This window comes from Psammomys obesus, unplaced genomic scaffold, assembly GCF_907164565.1.
Source record: "Psammomys obesus unplaced genomic scaffold, mPsaObe1.curated_primary_1811, whole genome shotgun sequence".
NCBI lineage: Eukaryota > Metazoa > Chordata > Mammalia > Rodentia > Muridae > Psammomys > Psammomys obesus.
This window is the reverse complement of record NW_026596134.1, coordinates 10,764,134-10,784,463: the sequence shown is the minus strand read 5'-3', so window position 1 is coordinate 10,784,463 and position 20,330 is coordinate 10,764,134. Positions and strand designations below refer to the sequence as shown.

General features: G+C 41.2%; 1 protein-coding gene across 1 annotated transcript in view; it reads right to left on the bottom strand.

Annotated features, from left to right (window-relative positions):
• The window catches only part of Rps6ka5 (ribosomal protein S6 kinase A5), a 201,795-nt gene extending 185,596 nt beyond the window's left edge, over positions 1-16,199 (bottom strand). The window contains 1 exon segment of the mRNA XM_055593143.1: positions 15,878-16,199. Coding sequence (XP_055449118.1) covers positions 15,878-15,980 — 103 coding nt within the window. The 5' untranslated portion in view covers positions 15,981-16,199.
• Between the last annotated feature and the right edge of the window lie 4,131 nt (positions 16,200-20,330).

Here is a 20,330-nt window from a genome sequence, read left to right as displayed (position 1 = left end):
ACTTAAGCCTTAGAACAAGAATCAATGTCTTGAGCTGAAAGTGTGTCCAGAGTAAATGCCATCAACCTGAAGTGGATTGATGCTGACACAGAATTGTTTATCACAGCTATACTAGGACTCCAAAATGAGACAAAGAGGTTGGGAGACTGTGTACCAGGGTATAAGATACACTATCCATCAAACAGATATGACACTGCCACCCTCAAGTGTCTTTAGTGCAAAATGGTGCCTGTGACCATACACACACAGTTCAATAAATGTTAGCTGTGATCGTTAAGACACTTAACTAAGACTGTGCTATCTCAACAGTGAGCAAGAAATAAAGGAGATACTTCAGTTATAATTGACAGAGAGAGAGAGAGAGAGAGAGAGAGAGAGAGAGATATCCAGTGTTTCTAACTACAGTTTTGGCAGGATGAAGATAGCAATGTCACAAAATAAAACATTGAAAGGTTGGAAAAAGAAACACTGTTTAGCTTCAGAGACTAGGGTATCTGTGGGTAATCATATGTTTTATGTACATTGGGCTGATGAAGTGAATGATAAGGAATACAAGAAGAGATCTAAAATAAAAACACAAACTTGGCTAATGGTTCAAGCAGTGAAAAGAGGAGGGCTGAACCAGAGAAAGAATTGTAGAGAGAATGAAAGCCACAGCACTGGAAGGAGATGGGGCAAGCCAGTCGGAGAAAGAGCCAGACAGAAGAGCTTTCTGTTGTTAAACAAGGAGATCAGTATCAACACTCAAGCACCAGGTGCTCCAAAGAAGTAAAGCTAGATTTGAACTGAGACATCCCACCAGACCAGCAAAAGAGGACCATGTTAAGTAACTCTGGAAGTTACTACAGTTTCTGTGGAGCTGTTCAGATGGAGGTCTGAAACTAAAGCATATCAGAGTGAGGGGAGACAAAAACATAGAAACTAGTGGAATAAAAAGCCCATCCAAAGTTCTGTGCAAAAAGGAATGACAACAGTAATTAGAGGACTTGGTTGGTCAATTGGTTGGCTGGCTGGCTAGCTGGCTGGCTAACATTATAAGAAGGCACAAATACACTCCCGGGAAGGAGAATAGGGAAGAGATTAAATCTGAAGTAGTCAGTTTTTTAGTAGGTATAGAACACAATCGGACTTGATCCTCTCTAATCTGCTTAAAATCTGCTTTTAGTATACCAAATAGAAAAATGTGTATTTTATGATCTCATTTTCTGGGGCCAACCAAGTAAGATTATAAAATAGCTCTTCCCATAAAGTCTTATCCTTGATTATTCAGCATTACAAAACATAATATTCTTGGGCTAATTTAATCTCAGTCCAAATGTGACAATTGTATGCAGTGAGAAAAAAAAAAAAAAGTCTGCTGTTGCTTTTTGAAGGGTTTGTTTTCCCCCTGTTCCGTCATGCAAGAAAATATTTATAAAGCAACTTATCAGATAAGCTACAATTAGGAAGTGCCCCACAAAGTCCTAACAGCACATACTTAACTGAATGCTAAAGCCTTGACTCCCATTTACAAAGTCCAAGTAGTGCAATTCTAGTAAACGCATGAGAGCTTGAAAAATCAGCAAAATTGCTAGCACGTTGAGTTCCCTTTAACTGCCAGGTGGTAAGCTGTTCTGAAGCTGTTTAGATTTGTGGTTGGGCCTCAAACCATGTCTCTGGAGAGCACTGGCAGCCGAACAAAGTCATATTTAATATCTGTGCACTTTAAAACAATGCTGCCCATTTTTCTCTTACTGCTGTGATCACTTACCTTAAAGGCTTACTGTATTCTGGTGTATAAAACAGCAGTGTTTTATCACTTATTCAAGTGACTCAGGAATTATAGGACAAAACCTATAAAAAAAACTGAGTCAAAACAAAACACGTATATAAAACAGTAACTAACTGCCTTTCTCCCGCAATACATGTACCAAATAAGTGTAATTTATCACTAAGTTAAACTAAACATAGAACATTTTAAAAGGAAGAAACAGAAAATTAAGCTTACTAAGAATCTGGCATGAACCAGAGGCTATGTTCAGTTCTCTGAACATAGGAAGCACAGAAATGCCTGATTGCCGGGGCCTGAAAACCTCTTCGGTACATTTTTCTGTAACATGCTACAAATTTCTCTGTACAGCCTGAAAAAAGAAAATACTCTTAGTGCTTTTTTTCTGTATCTTAGAATTTTTTCCAAAGATCAAAATAACATCTTTTAAACAATGAAGCTATTGCTCTTAAATAAAGAATTGCCTTTTCTTTATAATTTACAGAGGGACAAAACAATCATGCCCTCAAAACTTCCTCATCTTCCTGTCACCAAATCTACAAATGCACCTGTATCCTTTCCCCATTCCTTTTATAAAAGAAGCAGTTTTTTTTTTTTCATTTTTGTTTTGTTTTGTTTTGTTCTCTGAACGCCAACCTGCCCTCCAGCCCCAGGTAAACTAAATACTACCCCTTCTCAGATTCTTGACACCATCACGTATGGTCTGAGCAGTCTCAGTCTCTGTGACACACACTGGTACTTCATTATGACCTAGCATCAGTTACCTTAAAACAAGGAAACAGAAAATAACCCTCCCTGAAGTCCCTATTATAATCCCCTCCAGAACAGTCTCTCAAAAGTTACCACACTTGCAATTCACTCTTCAACCCATCCCAACCTGACTTTCCCCAACTCAACTTCCCCAACTCAAGCAGAATGACCTTAACAAAGCTACTTTGTGGTCTACGGAATCCACAACCCACATACACACCCCAATCCTCTTCAGTAGGCATCCACAATACCAAAACTTTTGTCTGGTTATCTCCAGGCTCTTCCTCTGTATTCTTTCTTAGCAACTCATTTTTTTGGACAATTCTTGACTTTTATTAGGTTTTTTTCAGGACTCAGTTCTAAGCCTTCTTTCTATAGCATCTCAGAAAGAGATATTACCAAAGTTGGCTTTAGGTGTACTTATATTTTTGTGACAACAGGATTCTTATTTGAGCCCAAGCCTGCTTTGGTTTCAAAACTGATTGTTGTACTCACTTCCTGAGAAACTCTGAGCAAGTCACCTCTCTAAGACTCAGTTTCCCATTTGTGAAACTAGAATAACAATAACAGGACTAGCTTCACAATGTTAGTGCCTGACTTAAATGAGTCAAAGTATGTACTGTAACATATAAGGGTTCATCATCCATAATTACTATCCTATATATCTATCAGAATATATCAAAGGCCCCTAAAAGTTACTTTAGTCTGTTAAACCGGGTCCTATGCTTTCTGCAGACTTAAATATTCACCTCTCCTAAGTTCACCATCTAGAAACCCTAAAATAACCCCAGTCACTCCTTTCTTCATGTAATCCAGAGCAAATAAATTGATCATTTTTGTAATAAAGGGACTCTACATATGTGAAATCCCACATTGCATGACCTTATAAATGGGACAATAACCCCAGTAGACCTAAGCTAATCTAATCATATGACTCTAAGTCTATGCCAATAGGTGAGAAGAGACCCAAAGACCAAAGTCAAAGCACCTGAAGATGCTAACATGCTTTTGCTGGCTTAAAGGAAGAGGGGGCACTGGAAAAGGAATGCATACCAACTAGATTCTAGAAGCTTACAGTGGTCCCTCACTGACAGCCAAGAAAGAAACTGGAACTTCAAGCTGACAATTACAGGCCCTGAATTCTAGCAACAAGAAGCTGAAACCTGGAAGTATGCAGAACCTCCAAACAACAATCAAGTCTGGCTAACTCCAGGTCTTCATTTTGTGATACCCTAAACAGAGAACCCAGTCAGGTCATGAAGTCCAAGAACAACCCAAGTGTGAGTTATGACTACTCTAGACTACTAGAGTAATTGACATTAGCACACTACCTCAGTGAACAGTATCTTAAACACATTTGTTCTTACCAAAAAGCTCGTATCAATACAATGCCATGTTCAATTTATTCTACTTCCAAAATACTTCTTAATTATACTGACAATTCTCAATATCAATTACCATCCAATCTTAACCTTTATGTTCTGTCTGAATTTCTGCAATAGAGTCTTAGCTGGCCCTCTTCACACATCCCCGTCAAAGCAGTGGGAATCATATCTTATAACAAATTAATGTAATCAGTTCCCAACTGGCTTCATGCTTTTGCACAGGCCTAAATAGTTTATCATAACCTACTAAATCTTGTATTAATGGCCCTTGCTACCATTCTAATCACATTTCCTATAGCTTTCTTGGATATGATAGCCTAACCAGAAGCCTTTCCTACTGAAACCTCACTGTATAGAGCCATTTCTGACTTTTGAACCATCTGTTGCTCCTCTGACAGAAATACTTTGTTCTGCCATCCTTCACTGTAGGCATACTTTGCATCTACTTTACTGGGGTTCTTGTATCTCTACCTCCCCTCCAACTCCTATCAATAGTAATCCCTTCTAACCACCAAATATTAGGTAAAAAAGAAAGACGCAGTGTATGTCTCTTTAGACTACTTCCTGCTGTTTAGGGATGTAGTTCTGTGTGGCTAGTCCAATCTTTGTAGTCTGGATATCTAGCAGCCCAGCAAAACAGCAAACACAACAGCAACAGCAAAGGAAGCAGCAGGACAAACCAGCAGCAGCAGTGGGCAGCACCAGAAAGAGCAACAGCCTCCACAGGCCCTCTGGAGTTCTGGCATTTACACCCCCTCACAAGTTCTCAGAATTAAACTATCTGCAACAGGCACAAATCACGTATCTGCTAAAGCACGAGACAATCATAGTTAACAGCTGCAAACAAACTGAAGCAGCCCCATATCCCGCACCTGGGATTAAAACAAAAACATATTCACATAACAGGGTTATTAGAGAAACTAAAACTCTCACTATACTTCACCCCATCCATGAAAGCTAGGGTCTCAGCTTATGCATGCACAGCCTTTCCTCACCCACCGCACAATGAACCTACTTATGACAACTGCAACCCTAAAGTTAGCTGTATGATCAGATATACAGGGTCCCTCATCATTAGACAGTGATGGTGGAAGCTATTTCTAATTGTTCTCTACTAAAAATTCAATAATCCTCAAATGGATAAATGAAAACTGCCACGGCTTTGCCCAATTTGTAATGAAAAACTTAGGTCAAAATTTTGAGTTTTATATGTAGTTGGCCAATTAGATTTGTTCCATCCTAACGTTAACTTGATAACTGCCTACAAATAAATGGTGTGAGTATAAAGGGAAAACAAGCAAAGATTGTGAGAGTTGGTTAGCACAAGTACACTGCTAAAACTCAGTGGATCTGGACAGTAGTGACACTTTACAATGTATTTTAAATATTTCTTCCTTTAAGAAACATAATATCAGATCAGATAACATATGTGGTTAGAGAACAGACTGCTTCAATTGACTAAGTATTTCAGTTAATGATGGGATTTTCACTGATATAGAAGAGTGCCTGATATAAGGAGAGCCTTATGTACAGTCTCATATTTTTTTTTCTGCCTACAGAATTCCTTTAAATATGCCTTTTTTTTTTTTTACTGATTTATCATTTTTATCTGTTCATAGAACAAAATTCACTTTCTTTTTTTAGGATAAAGTAAAAAATAAAAACAGAATGACAAAGATTTTACTTAAGCAAAACACTAGAAAGTCAACTGTCTTCCCACATTTTCCATATTATTTGTGTTATGTATAGTTGTATTTAAGTATAAGGGTACTTATATCTTTTAATACACACTTTGGTATGGAAATATGAAAGGAATATTATTAGGATTAAATAAAGAAGAGAAAGAAGAAAAGTACAACTGACAGAAGAAAACTAAGGCTACAATCATACTGTCAGATGCTGTGTGCCACCCACATAATATTAGTCTTCTAGGTCAGGAATACTGGCACAAGCCTGGAATCCCAACTTCAGGAAACTAAAGCAGAGGGGCTCATCGCAAGTTGCTGCTAGCCTGGATTACAGCAGGAACCTTTACACAGAAAAGTCAAAAAATCTACTCAGGCACCCACCCAGAGCATTCCTATGAAAAACAGAAGAGCTGGTTTAAAGCAACACACTAGCTTTAGGGTAAGATCAGAAAGAAATGTCAGGTCTGGAGGCCTCAGAAAGGACCAAGCTACCTCTACGAAGAATGGCACTGCTGCTATATCCGATATAAGGGTTTAATTTACTGCTCCATGCTCTGTTACCACACTTGTGCAAATTGTCTCTTGGAGGAAACTGAGCTGCTGTTTCAACCCATCTTCAGGAAAATGTTCTGGCTTTCTATTGCTACTGGGAAGAATAAAGATTAACATAAACTTGATGATTTATTAACATGAATTTTTTTCTCTCTCTCTCTTTGCTTTTTCCAGATAGAGTTTCTCTGTGTAGCCTTGGCTGTCCTGGAACTCACTCTGTAGTCCAGGCTGGCCTCGAGCTCACAGAGATCAGCCTACATCTGTCTCCCTGAGTGCTGCAGGATTAAAGGTGTGCACCACCACTGCCCGACATGAATCTCTCTTCTTACAGTTCTAGAAATCAGAAGTCTGAAATTAAGCTAAAAAATCAAAAGGACCACAGAGCTGTGTTCCTCTGAGACATCTAGAGAAAAACCAGTTACCCAACATCTGGAGGCCATAGGTCTTGACCCTTTCCAGCAACAGCATCACGCTGATCTGCGTCTACCCACAAGTCACCTGACTTTGGTTCTTCAATATTCCTACCAGTGTGATTAGATAAACCAGCACAATCTTCCAACCCAGAATGCTTAATCACACATGCAAAGTTTTTTGGTTTTTAACCATGTAATATGTAACATACTCCCAGGACCCCTAGGATTAGAATGTGAGTATCTTTAGGAAGAGAGGTCATTATTCAGCCTACCACACATCTTCTGATCATGGGCTCAAAAGATGGTTCGATTAGTAACATACTTGTGACCTCTGTTTGATCCCTAGAACCCATGCAAGGAAAAAAAAAATCTGGGCCACATAACTGGAATGCACACTCCTCTATATTCCAAATAATTGGGTTTTTTTTTTTACATTATTTACATTATTTTCAGGTCAGGAATATATAGATTACAAGTGGTCCATACTTGTAAGATGGAAACAGGAAGATCCTGGGGCTCACTAGCCCACTAGCATAAAGCCTACTTGGCAAGTCTCAAAAAAAAAAAAAAAGAAAGAAAAGAAAAAGAAAAAAAGTAGACGGTGCCTGAGTATGTTCACTAGCCTTCACAGACATGCACACACGTCTACGTATATAAACCTGCACACTTGCAAACATGCACATTTGAATATGCCCTTTTAAAAACCTCATTAATATTACCTAAATTACAAAGACTGCATGTTAGAAAGTTTTGAGTTTTACATGTAGTTGGCCAATTAGAATATGAGTCACAATGGAAACCCAATCAGAAAAAGATTTTTCAATAAAAGAGCTTATGATAGAATTTGTTTAAGTATCAAGTTTACTTTCACTATTCCAAATACTTTGCTATTTAAAATACCATTTTGAAGGCCACTTAGACAAAATTTGAATATAATAAAGTAACTATAATACCAAGAAAATGGGAACTTGAGGGTTGGAGAGATGGTTTTGTGGGTAAAATGCCTGCAATGTTCCATTTCTTAGCACCCATAGACAAGCTGGGCATGGTGATTGCTTTAATCTCAGCACTTCAGAGGCAGAGACAAGTGGATCTCTAGGAATTCAAGGCCAACTTGGTCTACACACCAAGTTCCAGGACAAAGCCCTGTCTCAAAAAGAGAGAGAGAGAATTAAAAAAGAAAAAGGAAAGAAAAAAAGGGGGGCACAGTGGCATTTGAATGTAACCACTTCTGGGAGGCAAAAGCAAATCCCCTGGGCTTTCTGGCCAACCAGCCTAAAAAATGGTGAGCTCCAGATACACACACAAAACTTTATCTCCCTATTCTCCCTTCAGTCTTGTGGGACAATGTCTAACAGATGGTTGAAAAAAAGAGGGAAAAGTGAGAGTCCAATTACAGTTTTAAGGATATTTGAAGTCCAGAGAACTCATTTGATTTGGGGAGAAATAGGTATATTTGAGCAGGAGGGACACTGCTAGAAACAAACACAGTGAGGTTAAAATTCTATTTCAGAACCTACTCATGTCCCCTGACAAACAAGATAAATGCAGGAGTTATTACACCTTTTCGGTGAACACAAAAGATCTGTAAATCATTCAGAGAATTCAAAGGTGATGCCTGTGGCAGCCTCTTCCTTTTCCCTCCCTCTGCTTTTGAGGACTGACATCTCTCAAACCAAAGTTTACTACTGTGAAATTCAACCAACACAAAAAGGTGTCAGCTTTTCCCTAGAGGAGGTTTCACAAATCTCTTGTTCACATGAAAGATTTCAACCCTACCCATCAAAACACTTCTGTCTTCAGTTCCAAGGTGCTTTTCACTTTACAGCAGAGGTTAATGTTAGTGTTGATACATGAGATCACGTGAGGCTTTTCCCCAGTCTGAAAACATAAAATACACTTGAATCCCCCTTTGACATGACATTGAGATGGCACTCTATTTGTTTAGATTATTTTCCCCATCTCTGACGTTCACAATAATTTTTAAAGGGATTTTCTTTCTGACTGTCAAGCATTTAGTTGTGGGGCAGGTGGGGAGTGGGAGGTGGCAACAAGATGGCTTGGCAGGTAAACTGGATTCAATCCCTGGAACCTACGTAAGGGTGGAAGAGAGAACCAACTCCACACACAACAGGAGACTGTTCATTTTCAGTGGGATTCTACATGATCCATCTGGTAAAATGGTAACTTTTAAAAGCAAATAATGACACTAGCTGAATGCCGGTGAGTAGTCTGGTGTCTTCTAGCACAACACTTTTGCTTTGGGAATAGGAAAATTTAGGCTCAGAAAGGCAAATCACTTACTCCAGGTCATACAGCATGTTAGCCAGGAGCAGACTCACCACAACTACAGCCTATCCTCTGGCCTTTGTTTAATCTTTACTTAAAAGACTCCAAATAACAATATGAGTAATTAAACTCTATAGGGAAACTCCATAGTTGGCAGCAAAAAAAAAAAAAAAAGATTCTTTAAGAAGCATCACAAAATAGGAAAGCAGATACCTCTAAAGAACAATAAACACAATAGTCCTCAACAAAATAGTAGAAAATTACTCCAGGGAAAAGCGATCATGATCACATCAGGTTTATCCCAGAATGTGAGGCCATCCTAACAACCAATCATCAATAAACCTCATCAATAAAACAAAATTATATTATCACCTAACAATGAAGAAAAATCATCTGACAGAGTCCAGCACTTTTTTGCAATTAAAAAATGCCCAAACTAGGAAACAGAAGGAAACTTACTCAATTTGTACAAGGCATCATGGAAAACCCACAGCCAACCCTATAATTAGTAATGGGTGATTAAAGCTTTCTTGCTACATAAGGCACTAGACAAGGATGTCTGAGTAGTGTAGTTACCATCTCTAGCCAGGGCAATTAAACAAGAAAATGACACAAAAACATGCATATTAGGAAGAAGAAAAAAACTCTCTCTCTCTCTCTCTCTCTCTCTCACTCACACACACACACACACATACACACACAATGTATATATGTATCTGTATAAAAGATAATCACAATATAACTAGTGAACAAAATACTAAGACATACACTAAAGTACTATTAGAACTAATAAACTAATTCAGCAAGGTTTTAAGACACAATCTCTATACACAATTAAATAAAAGAAATAACTTCATTAAAATTATTATACATCAAAAAATTGAAATATTTAAAAATAAATTGAACAAAAAGGATATATTTATACTTTGGAAACAACAAAATACTGTCCAATAAATGAAAGAAGAGCTACACAAGTAGAAAGATATCCCATCTTCATGGATCATATTTAATACTGCTCCGAAGATAACAATCTTAAAACTAATCTATGAATTCAGTGCAGTCCATACCAGAACATCACCCAAATAGCTTCTTTGAAGAAATGGACATGCCAAATTCATATGAAAATATCAAGACACCCAAAATAATCAAGACAATCTTGTCTTGGAAATAAAAAAGTTGGGCCAGGTGGTGCTGGTGCACTCCTTTAATCCCAGCACTTTGAAAGCTGAGGGCAGGCGATCTCTGGGAGTTCGATAGTTTACAGAGTGAGTTTCAGGACATCAAGGCTACGCAGAGAAACCCTTTCTCGAGAAAAAGGAAGGAAGGAAGGGAGGGAAGGAGGGAGGGAGGGAGGGAGGAAGGAAGGAAGGAAGGAAGGAAGGAAGGAAGGAAGGAAGGAAGGAAGGAAGGAAAAAAAAGAATTACAAGATTATAATTTCCAACTTCAAAACTAAGTTTGTAACTTGCAGTTTTATGGTACTAGCTAAAGAGAGACATATAGACCAGTGAACTAGAACTTAGAATCTAAAATAATGTATATATCTATGGGTTAACTGATTTTTTTCAAAACAGGTTCCAAGGCAATTAAATAGGGAAAGGGCAGTCTTTTCAAAAATGGCACAAGGACAACTGAACATCTACATACAAAATGTGAATTTGCATCACTACTTTATATACTATACAACAATTGATTCAAATTCATCAAAAGTCTAGTTGTAACAGCTAAAAATCATAAAACTCTTAGGAAAAAACGAAGGCGTGTCTAAGTCAGAACAAGAAACAATGAGAGGAAGAAACTAATTTTTATCAAAATTAAAGCCTTTCATACCACCCCCCCAAAATGAAAAGTTGAATCAATTTATGAATGAAATATTTGCAATTTTGTATCTGATAAGAGAGATGCATGTAAACTAAAGAATTTTCAATAGTAAAAAAGAAATTAGGATCTCTGTGAGTTCCAGGCCAGCCTGGTCTACACAGGAGCTCCAAGCTAGCCAGGTTTACTAGCCAGGCTAGTAAGACTCTGTCTCAAATCAGAGAGAGAGAAAGAAGATGGGGTGGGGGGTGGGGAGAGGAAGGAAAGAAAGTAACCAAGTGCAAAACAGGCCAAAAGTAGAAGTAAACATTTCTCCAAAGATATACAGGTAAAGTAGGTTCTTAAGAGCATATGAAACACCATTAGAGAAATAGTCAAGGCCACAGTGAAGACACTGCTTCACCCATTCTAGGATGGCTAAAAGCATGAAAGACAGATAATAACAAACAATGGTTAGGCTCCAGTGAAAATCCCTCATATACTGCTGTTAGAAAAAGCTTACAGTAGGAAAAAATTTGGTCCCATAAAATCCAACAATTTTACTGTTGATAACTACCCAAAAGAAATGAAAATAGATCCGTTCAAAATTCTGTCTAGAAATATGCATGACACAAAAGGTAGAAATTGCACAAATGTCAATCAACTGAACAGCTAAACAAAATATGGTCTATCTAATACAAGGAAATACAATTTGTCAACAAAAAATTAAGTGTTGATACATGCTATAATGTTGATGGATCTTGATAACATGTTTGCTGAAAAGCAGACACAACTGTATTTTAACAAAAGAATGGGCAAATATATAAACAGAAAATACATCAGTGGTTGGCTTAACCCTGGATAGTAGGAATGTAGGATGACTAATGTAAATGGGTATAAAGTTTCTTTATAGGTGGAGAAAAATGTTTTAAAATTAAATTACTGCTATGGTTTTAGCTCTGTAACTATGCTACAATTTGTTATATACTTTAAAAAGGACTGTATGGTACCTAAACTGTATACCTTAGACAAAGCTATGTAACAAAAAGCAGGAGAAGCCAGCTTATGTGTCCTTCCACACTTAAGCATCTGTGTGGAAATGTCCACACAGAAAGGAACTGCTACAACCTGTCAAATCCATATGAGTGAGCAGTCTTTGAAGGAGAACCACCAGCCTCAGGGAAGCTCGGCTGACTGTAGTTCTGGGTAACATCTTCATTATTCCAGGGGCTTTAAATTTATTCTTTCAATTTCATATATGTATACTGTATTACATCCTTTTTCCTATCCCTTTTTCTCCCCCCAACCTTTCCTGTACCTCCTCCCTTGCTCTCTCTCAAATCTGGGGACCCTTTTTCTTTAATTACTGTTGTTACAAATATGAATAAATTGATAAACGCAACTTGCTGAGTCCATTTAGTGTTGTTCATATGTATATGATTTTAGAACTAAACACTGGTTACTGGATTGGGAGTTCATCCCTGGGGAGGACTGATTCTCCCTTTCTGAACAATCATTAATTTCCTAGCTCTTCATCTAGGGGTGGGGCCTAGTAAGAACCCCCATTGATAAGGGTCTGGGTCAGAACATCAACTAAGCAACTTACATATCCCTAACAAACAAAAATCATGTCGATTATAAGCCATTAGAGTTTCCATTGTTACTACATAACCGATAACCTTCTGCAGCCTCCTCCTTAAAGTTAGCAGTCTCTCGAATTACCCTCCCAACACTCTGCCTCCTCTAAGAGTTTATCCTCATCCGTGGGTTTGCTGTAATTGCTGGCATGTTAGTAGAACTCAATCCTATCACCAAGTCTTAATTGAATGAAGCAAAAGTAGACACCTGACCAAAACTAGACCAAAAAAGTCCTCCTCTCAGAATTTAAGTGAAACTGTCAAAAGGATGGTGTCTTTCAACAGCTGAAGCCATAAAATGTAGAACTTCAATGCTGTCCATTTTCTGTCCCGGGGTTGGGTGAGACTGGATAGCAGTGAAGAAACTTGGCACATGGACTAGAAGAGATTTAAGGCACAGTAGAGGTAATTTAAGTCTCTGGTGCTACTGATTCCTCAGACCTGTTTTTTTCCAGAGGCGAAGCCACGTTATTAACCACAACATGTAAAACACCACTCAGTACATAAGAGATGTATTTGTTGAATAAATGAGTGGATAAAATCATCTCCATTTTCCAGTCATGTTCACCAAAGTTACATTTGACTGTTTAAAGGCTAATGGCTTTAATCTTTCTTTTGTTGCCTTTATACATTTTGAATCTTTCCATTATTGTACTTAAGAAATAATATATCCTGATTGTTGGCTTATATGGACTCTTCCTCTGCAGCTAGATTCAGAACATTTTGTTACCTTCAATACCAGAAAACAGAAAATGCTCAAGAATTTATGTTTGCTTTGTTTGATCTTGAGTTCTGTATTTTTCAGCTTTCATAATTACTGTCATCAATTTATCAAGACCTAACATCTGCAAACCTTGCCCTTATTTTTCGTCCAAAATTGAGGACATGCAAGTGCATCTATGTATGTATGGACACACAAATGCCACTGTATCCACCATCACCTTCTACTACTCTGTTTAAGACAGGGCTTTTTTCTTTGCCATTGTATATACCAGGTTAGCTGGCCTACAAGCTTCCAAGAGACTCTTCTGTCCCAGCTCTCATGGTGCCATACAAGCACGAGGATTACAGATACACACTACTATACCCAGCTTTTTTGTGGGTCCTAAGGATTCAATCTCAGGTCTTCACATGTGTATGCTAAGTGCTCTACCTGGGGTTAATGAGATGGCTCTGTGGGGCAGAGTACTTGCAAGATATATACAAGCTGCTCAACAGCAGCAAGGGCTACAAGGAGTTTATACTCTGCTTGAGAAAGCAAAGACACATATGGAAAGGTAATAGCCAGGTCATGTATTTTCCAGGTATACTAGATTAATTCATACATCTTATGGTAGGATCTTATGGAGTAATTTTTTGAATTTTCATTCAACCAACATTTCCTACTGCCTACTGTGTGTCATGTAACCTGATTAACATTTCCCCAACAGTTTTTCATTCATTTCTCATTTTACAGATGAAAGAAGTAAGCCTGCAAAGGTGTAGTGATTTTCCAAGCTTAGACAGCCAGCTAAGTGACAGCGATAGTACTCATCACTATGTCTTCCAACTCCATGTCCAGGTGTGCCACACTAGTCAGTTCCAGTCACATGAGCCACTTCCATGTCCTTATACTGAGTTTCCAACTGCATGTTCATTCATCCTATGCCATACAATATAATCACCAACTACCAAGCTGAGAAATGACGACATCAGATCTCACTGCTCTAGCACCTGTTACAGCACCATGTGCTAAGAGGAGCAAGTTGGCTGATGATGGATGAGTGACTCTTTCAAGCTATATTTTAACAGCGTTTTTGACCATGACATCTGAGCAGTTGTTCAAATGTTTAGCAATAGGTTGAAATGACTGTTCCTTTTCTTTGACATTACTAGTGAATTCAGTACAGGCTCATCATTCATCAGAAAAATTTCTAAATGCAAACTTGATGATTCCCGCAGTCAGTAGAGAAGGGGAAATAGAGAAATGCTCACTGTTTTCTGCACTGTTTGCAAAACCCAGAAACTGAGCAATTGGCTGAGTACTAACAAGTAGGCTGCCTCTTAGTCCTTGAGCAACAGACTGCTTGCTGCAACACAATCAATGGCTGAGAGTGTAAGACTTCGAGGAGCATTTGCTGGACTGTATGATTCCACACGTGCAGCAAGGAACCATTATGTAAGATGGGGGGGAAAGCCAAAATCCTCACTCTAGAAAGCACGTGACAGTGCACCCGCTGTAAACTAGGAGTTAAGACTGGATAAACGTATACTGAGAAAATGACTTCAAAGCCTGTTGAAAACATCAGTTGATTAAATTTGGAGGGAAAAGCTCCACCAAGGGAATCTACACTGGCTCTGCTAGAACTCAAAAATACTATGGAATAACTGGTTCAAGATACTTTAAAGAGCCAGAACAATCAAAACTGCAGTGCTTAACACTGACGCACTGAGAAAGCATGAATTTGACAGCTTATGCTAAGTCCTAAGACTGGCACCCAAAGGAATGCTAATGAGCAATCTCATTAGAAGGAACAAAACCTAAACAACTGTGGACCACAGCTCACTTTACAATCCGTTTCAGTCTCTCCCAAACAAAAGCAAAGTGAACACGGCTCAGACCTGAAACCTACCACTTACCCTTGGTATCCTTCAAAATATGCCAAAGACTTAAGTATCAAAATCTCAAACCACTGTCACTAATAACAAGCAAGTCGTTAAAATGCACTGTACGTTCAGAAATGATAAAGTGTAAGGGGAGACCTGACTCCATGGTCGTGGGGAAGATCCAAACTGAACCAATTGGTCCAGATAAGAAATTTCCAAAATAAACCCCAGATTTCCACAATGGAAAAGCAATCCAAGAAGTAAAAAGCTTAGCACACAGAGCTTTACTGATCTCCAGCACCAGGGAGGTAAGCGCAGGAGTCGCCTAGTGAACCTTTCACCTCGAACTTCACATTTACAGAGGCTGCTTTCCAAAAGACGCTGGCAGGAAAAAAAAAAAAAAAAAAAAAGCCAAGGCGAGCACGGTACTTCACGATAACTCTAAAAGAAAGGACTCCATCCCAGAAGACCACGAAGCCTCTTTACCTCACTAGAGCCTAACCCAGGACCAACCACCCCTCAGGTATGGGTTGCAGGACCTCTGTCCCTTAGGGATGGTAAACACGCACACACACACACACACACACACGCGCGCGCGCACACGCACGCACACACACTCCCTCGCATCCCCTCACACCTGGACCACACCAGGCAGAAGCGCAGTGTAAAGTGAGTTCAAGCGTCACGATAACGCACACAACTCACCTCACGCTGACGCCAAAAGGCACGTTTCGCTCGAGACAGCCTGTAGTGACAGCTGTCACCTATGCAAGAAGGGGAGCAAGAAGGCATCCTCCCAGGCCGGGGCCCCATATCGAGGGGGCCCAGCGGGAGCAAACTGCCAAGACCCCCTGCCCTGAGCCTCCGGGGACCCCCCCGACTCGCCCGTGCCCACACAGCCCCGCCCCGGGCCCGTCCCCCCAGTCCGCGCCCCCCTCGGCCTGCGCGCGCCCAGCCGGGCTGTCGGGCGCGCTCCCGCGGCCGGCCCGGCCGGCAGAGGGCGGGGTCGCTCACCGGTCCGCAGCTCGTGCTTGACAGTGAGGAGCCGCTCGCCGCCTTCGCCGCTGTCCCCGCTGGTGCCGGCGCCGCCGCCGCCGCCGCCGCCCTCCCCCTCCATCTTCACCCTCTCCCCGATCGCGCGGGTCGCTCCGATGGGAACCTGACGGGACAGCAGACGCCCCTTCGCCTCTCGGCCCCAGGAGCCGAGCTGCGGCCGCGCCACAACTCCGACGCCGAGGCGAGCGGCTTTCCCGCTCTGGCCGCGCAGCTCCTCCGCCTCCTCCCCCCGGCGGGCACCGCTAGTACGGCGCAACCCCGCGCCCGGCGCCTCCACCTCCTCCGCCAGGCCGCTCCGCCCACAGCCAGCCCGGGAGACAGCCCCGAGCCGCCGGCGCGATTGGGCGCCGTGCGCGCGCGTCCGCCAGCGCCCGTCCCCATTGGGCGGCCGGCTCTGACGTTTCACGAGGCGCCCCGCCCCACCGCTCAAATTGTTGTTGCTTGGCGGGGAGGCAGGAGAGGGAGGAGCGCGGACGCTCCGATTGGCAGGACCCAAGCTTCGGCCCCACCCACCGGCGTAGGTGCGCACGCGCAGGCCAGGCCTCCCCTCTCCTGACCTCCCCAGAATGGCCACACCCCTTATTCCCCAGCTTCGATCTGTTAGTAAACAGTGTCTAGTAGTCAGGAGGCGCTCCGGACATCTGATTGGCTACTGGGGAAAGAGGCGGGGAAAGACGATTGGGCCGCTTGATCCGCCAATCACCGTGGACAAAGGAGGGTCCTGGAGGGAAGCACTTGTCACCCACGTGTTTGCGTGTGAGCGTCTGAGGGTCCTAGGCAACGATCCACGAAGGTGTGGCCGCCTGGAAGATGCTGTGTCTTCGGCGCTGAATAAATTCCTTGGATTTTGTGATTAAATACGGGCAGGGGCTGACGAGATGGCCTGTGGGTAAAAGTGCTTGCGACCAAACGAAGACAGCCACCGTGCAATTCCGGTCTAGTGAGAGGAGAGAACCAACAAGTTGCCCTCCACACTAGCTTCATGGCACGCATCACCCACGCGCAAAATTAAGTTTAAAAAAAAATCAAGCAATACGGGTAGTTCCTACACACAGAAAGTCAAGCTTCTGGCTCGCGAAGAGGAATTGTGGGGGAATTTTTGTGTTTCTTTTTTGTAGCTCGGTACAGCCTTGACCTCCTTCCTGGTCCTTCTGCCACCACCTCCCAGCGCTGGAACTGGTGGCACGTGCCGCCATGCCCTGTTGATGTAGTGCTGGGGATTGAACCCTGGGTGTTAGGAATGCTAGGCAAGCGTTCTCCAACTCAGCTACATCCACATCCCAATTTTTTTTTTCATGTTTATCAGACTCAAAGGGTATGGAGAATCATAAAATAAGATACAATTTCTGCTCCTGAACAGCTTTTAGTGGAACTTGAGAAATAAACAATTTGTATACATGAACAGGAAAATATAAAGAATTTAAACAAAACCGTGGAGCAGTGTAAAACGTTAGAAAACCGTTCAGGTGGCAACAATTGTTCTCAAGGCTTGTAGGGCAAGGAGGAAATCTGGATAGCCAACTTAAGGGACAAGTAAGACCAAAAAAAAATGCCAATGCAGACATTTCATACAGAGGTAACTGTGAGCCTACGTCTAGAGAATATCAAGTGGCAAGTGATGTGATTGGCAGGCTAGACGGACGTGTAAGGGAAACAGCTGGATAGGCAAGGTGATTATATCTTTATTTTTCTTCTTCTTGTAAAAAACACGTGACAAAAGCAACCTAAAGGAAAAAAAAAAGGGCTCTTTGGCTCACATCTCACACATAGAGGGTGTCATGGAGTGGGGAGCCAGAGTGGCTGGAACAGGAGACTGGTCACATTGTGTCTGTGGTCAAAAGGAGACAGAAACGAACCGTGGTCCTTGGCATTCTCCCTTTTGTTGAATCCAGGACCTCAGCACATGGATGGGACGCCCAGCACAGCTAGGGTGGATCTTCGCTGTTAAGCCTCCCTGGAGATGCCACTAAAGAGACATGGGTGTCTCTTAGGTGGTTCTAAATCCAGTCAAACTGAGAATGAAGATGAATCACGTCGGTAAGACAATGGGGAATCTTAAACACTCTATTAAACTGCAGATATTATTTAGTACATGAGGAGTCCTGTGTGCCAGTTAGAAAAGCAAAGCCATGCTCTTATAACTTGTCATATCACTTGAGATGAAGGGGAGGGAGAACTCGGATGGAAAGAATCTCCTGCAAGCAGAGCACTGACAGCCTAATCTCGGGTAGCAGAAAGAGATGATAATGAGGAAAAAGACTTGAACATAAATAATATTTAAAAAATGAGCTTCTAAACTGAGCACGGATTAGATGAGGGAGCGGCAAACTGTTTCCCTGTCAGAGGCCAGATAGCACATTCAAGCCTTTGTGAGGAATATGCTCTTATTTATAAACACTCGGCTCTGCTGGAAAGCAGTCAAGGACAATAACGAATGACTGTGTTGCCATAAGATGTTTCGATGGATATCGGAGTTTGAATTTCACAGGTCATAGTGCGTTATTATTTTAATATCTTTTCAATCACTTAAAAATGCAAAACCCAATTCTTAGTTCTTGGGACCTTAAAAAACAGACAGTGGTCTGTCTATATTTGGTCTTCATAGTTGACAGCCTCCTGCATTGAGTTACCATGAAAGAGAGAAAGCAGAGACATCTCAAGGCCGCCATTAGATTGCTGCCTCAGCTCTGTGGGTTAACCTGCCTGACATGCCTGTTCCACTACACGACATACTTAGCTGTGCTATTTGGAGCCAAGCGATGGCTGTGTGCAATTGTTCATTTGTTAATTCAACAACTTTCACACCCATTATGTACCGATTACTGTGGTAGGTGTCAAGGACACAGTGTACGCAAAACAAATGCCATCCTCGATCCTGGTGCAGACTACAGGTTAAGAAAGGACATAAATTCTAGGTAACCACATAAAGAAACTGCAAGTTTTCGTGAGGTTCACACCATAAGCAGACATCAAAGCGCTATAACGGGATCCATCAGGAGTACCTAGTTTAAGTTAGAGTTGCTGGAAGGCTTGTGTATGGAAAAATTTTTTTTTATTCTGACTCTTCAAAGATGAGTAAGATTAAGCACTACTTTGGAGAGAGTGTCCTGAAGATCACCAATCTCATTTCCTCTTCTTGAGCAAACAGGAAGAACTTTTTCCTTTTTTCGGTCTGTTTACAGCTAGGTTCTTAAGACACTTATCTAGCCAGTGGGCAGACGTGGTCAGACATTTTCAAAACCAGCCACATACATAGCCTCATGCACAATTACAATCTCTCGCACCAGCTTTGCTTTCTACAACAACCACACAAGTCATATTTATTGTTTGTTTGTTTGTTTTGGGTTTGTTGTTGTTGATACAGGGTCTCATTAAGTAGCCTTGGCTGACCTGGAACTCACTCTGTAGATCAGACTGGTCTCAAACTCACAGAGATCTGCCTGTCTCTGCCTCCCAAACAAGCCATGTTTTGAATACTAGCATGCCACGTTTTAGAAGACTCCTGAGCTGAGTTCTCAGCAGAAAAACAATGGCTTGGCAATAAGTTTTTTTTAAGTATAAGCTACCGAGATGGTGGGATGGTTCATTACAGAAGCATGACAGAACATATTCTATTCACAGGGGCATTATTCAGAAGAAGAAAGTTTTAGGGCAATGTCATGAGACAGATAAAGAACCTGTTGCACTTGAGAGACTGAGAGAAAGCCAGTGGAGCCTTTGTTACCATAAGCAAAAGCATGCTGTGAGATGTGTGGGCAAAGGCCTAACCATGCAGTGTATGGCTGGTCTTATTAATATTTATTATATTATTATTAATATTTATTATTATTTAATATTATCAATGGAAGGAATTTAAACTGAAGAATGATATAATTGGGGTAGTATGTGTAGTATGTGTATGAGCATGTGTGCATCCATGCGTGTGTGTGCTTGTGTGTGTGTGTGTGTGTGTGTGTGTGTGTGTGTGTGTGTGTCTTTGCTGCTGCGATGGATAGCCAGCCCATCTGGCCCATGAGCGTCCCGGGATTTTCTCGTCTACCTCCCATCTTGCCGTAGGAACACTGGGAATACGAAGGTGCGCCTGGCTCTGTGTAGGCTTTGGAATGTGAGCTCATGCCCTCTTCTGCTTCTGCAACAAGTGCTCTACCACTGAGCCTTGCCCGCCTATCCCAGATCTGTATATTTTACGTATTCCTAGATAATTTTAAAATTACAGAAGACTTGCTGTTATAGGAGATAAAAGTTAATGTTGGGCTAAATACTGTTTATTATTAGCCCTATAACTATTGTGGCAGTATTATTTAACCCACTATCATAAATAATAAGACATAGACACCTGTTAGATTTTATGATTGCCTTATTACCTTGGCTGACATTTCTACCTACACTATGTCAATAACCTCACCATCCA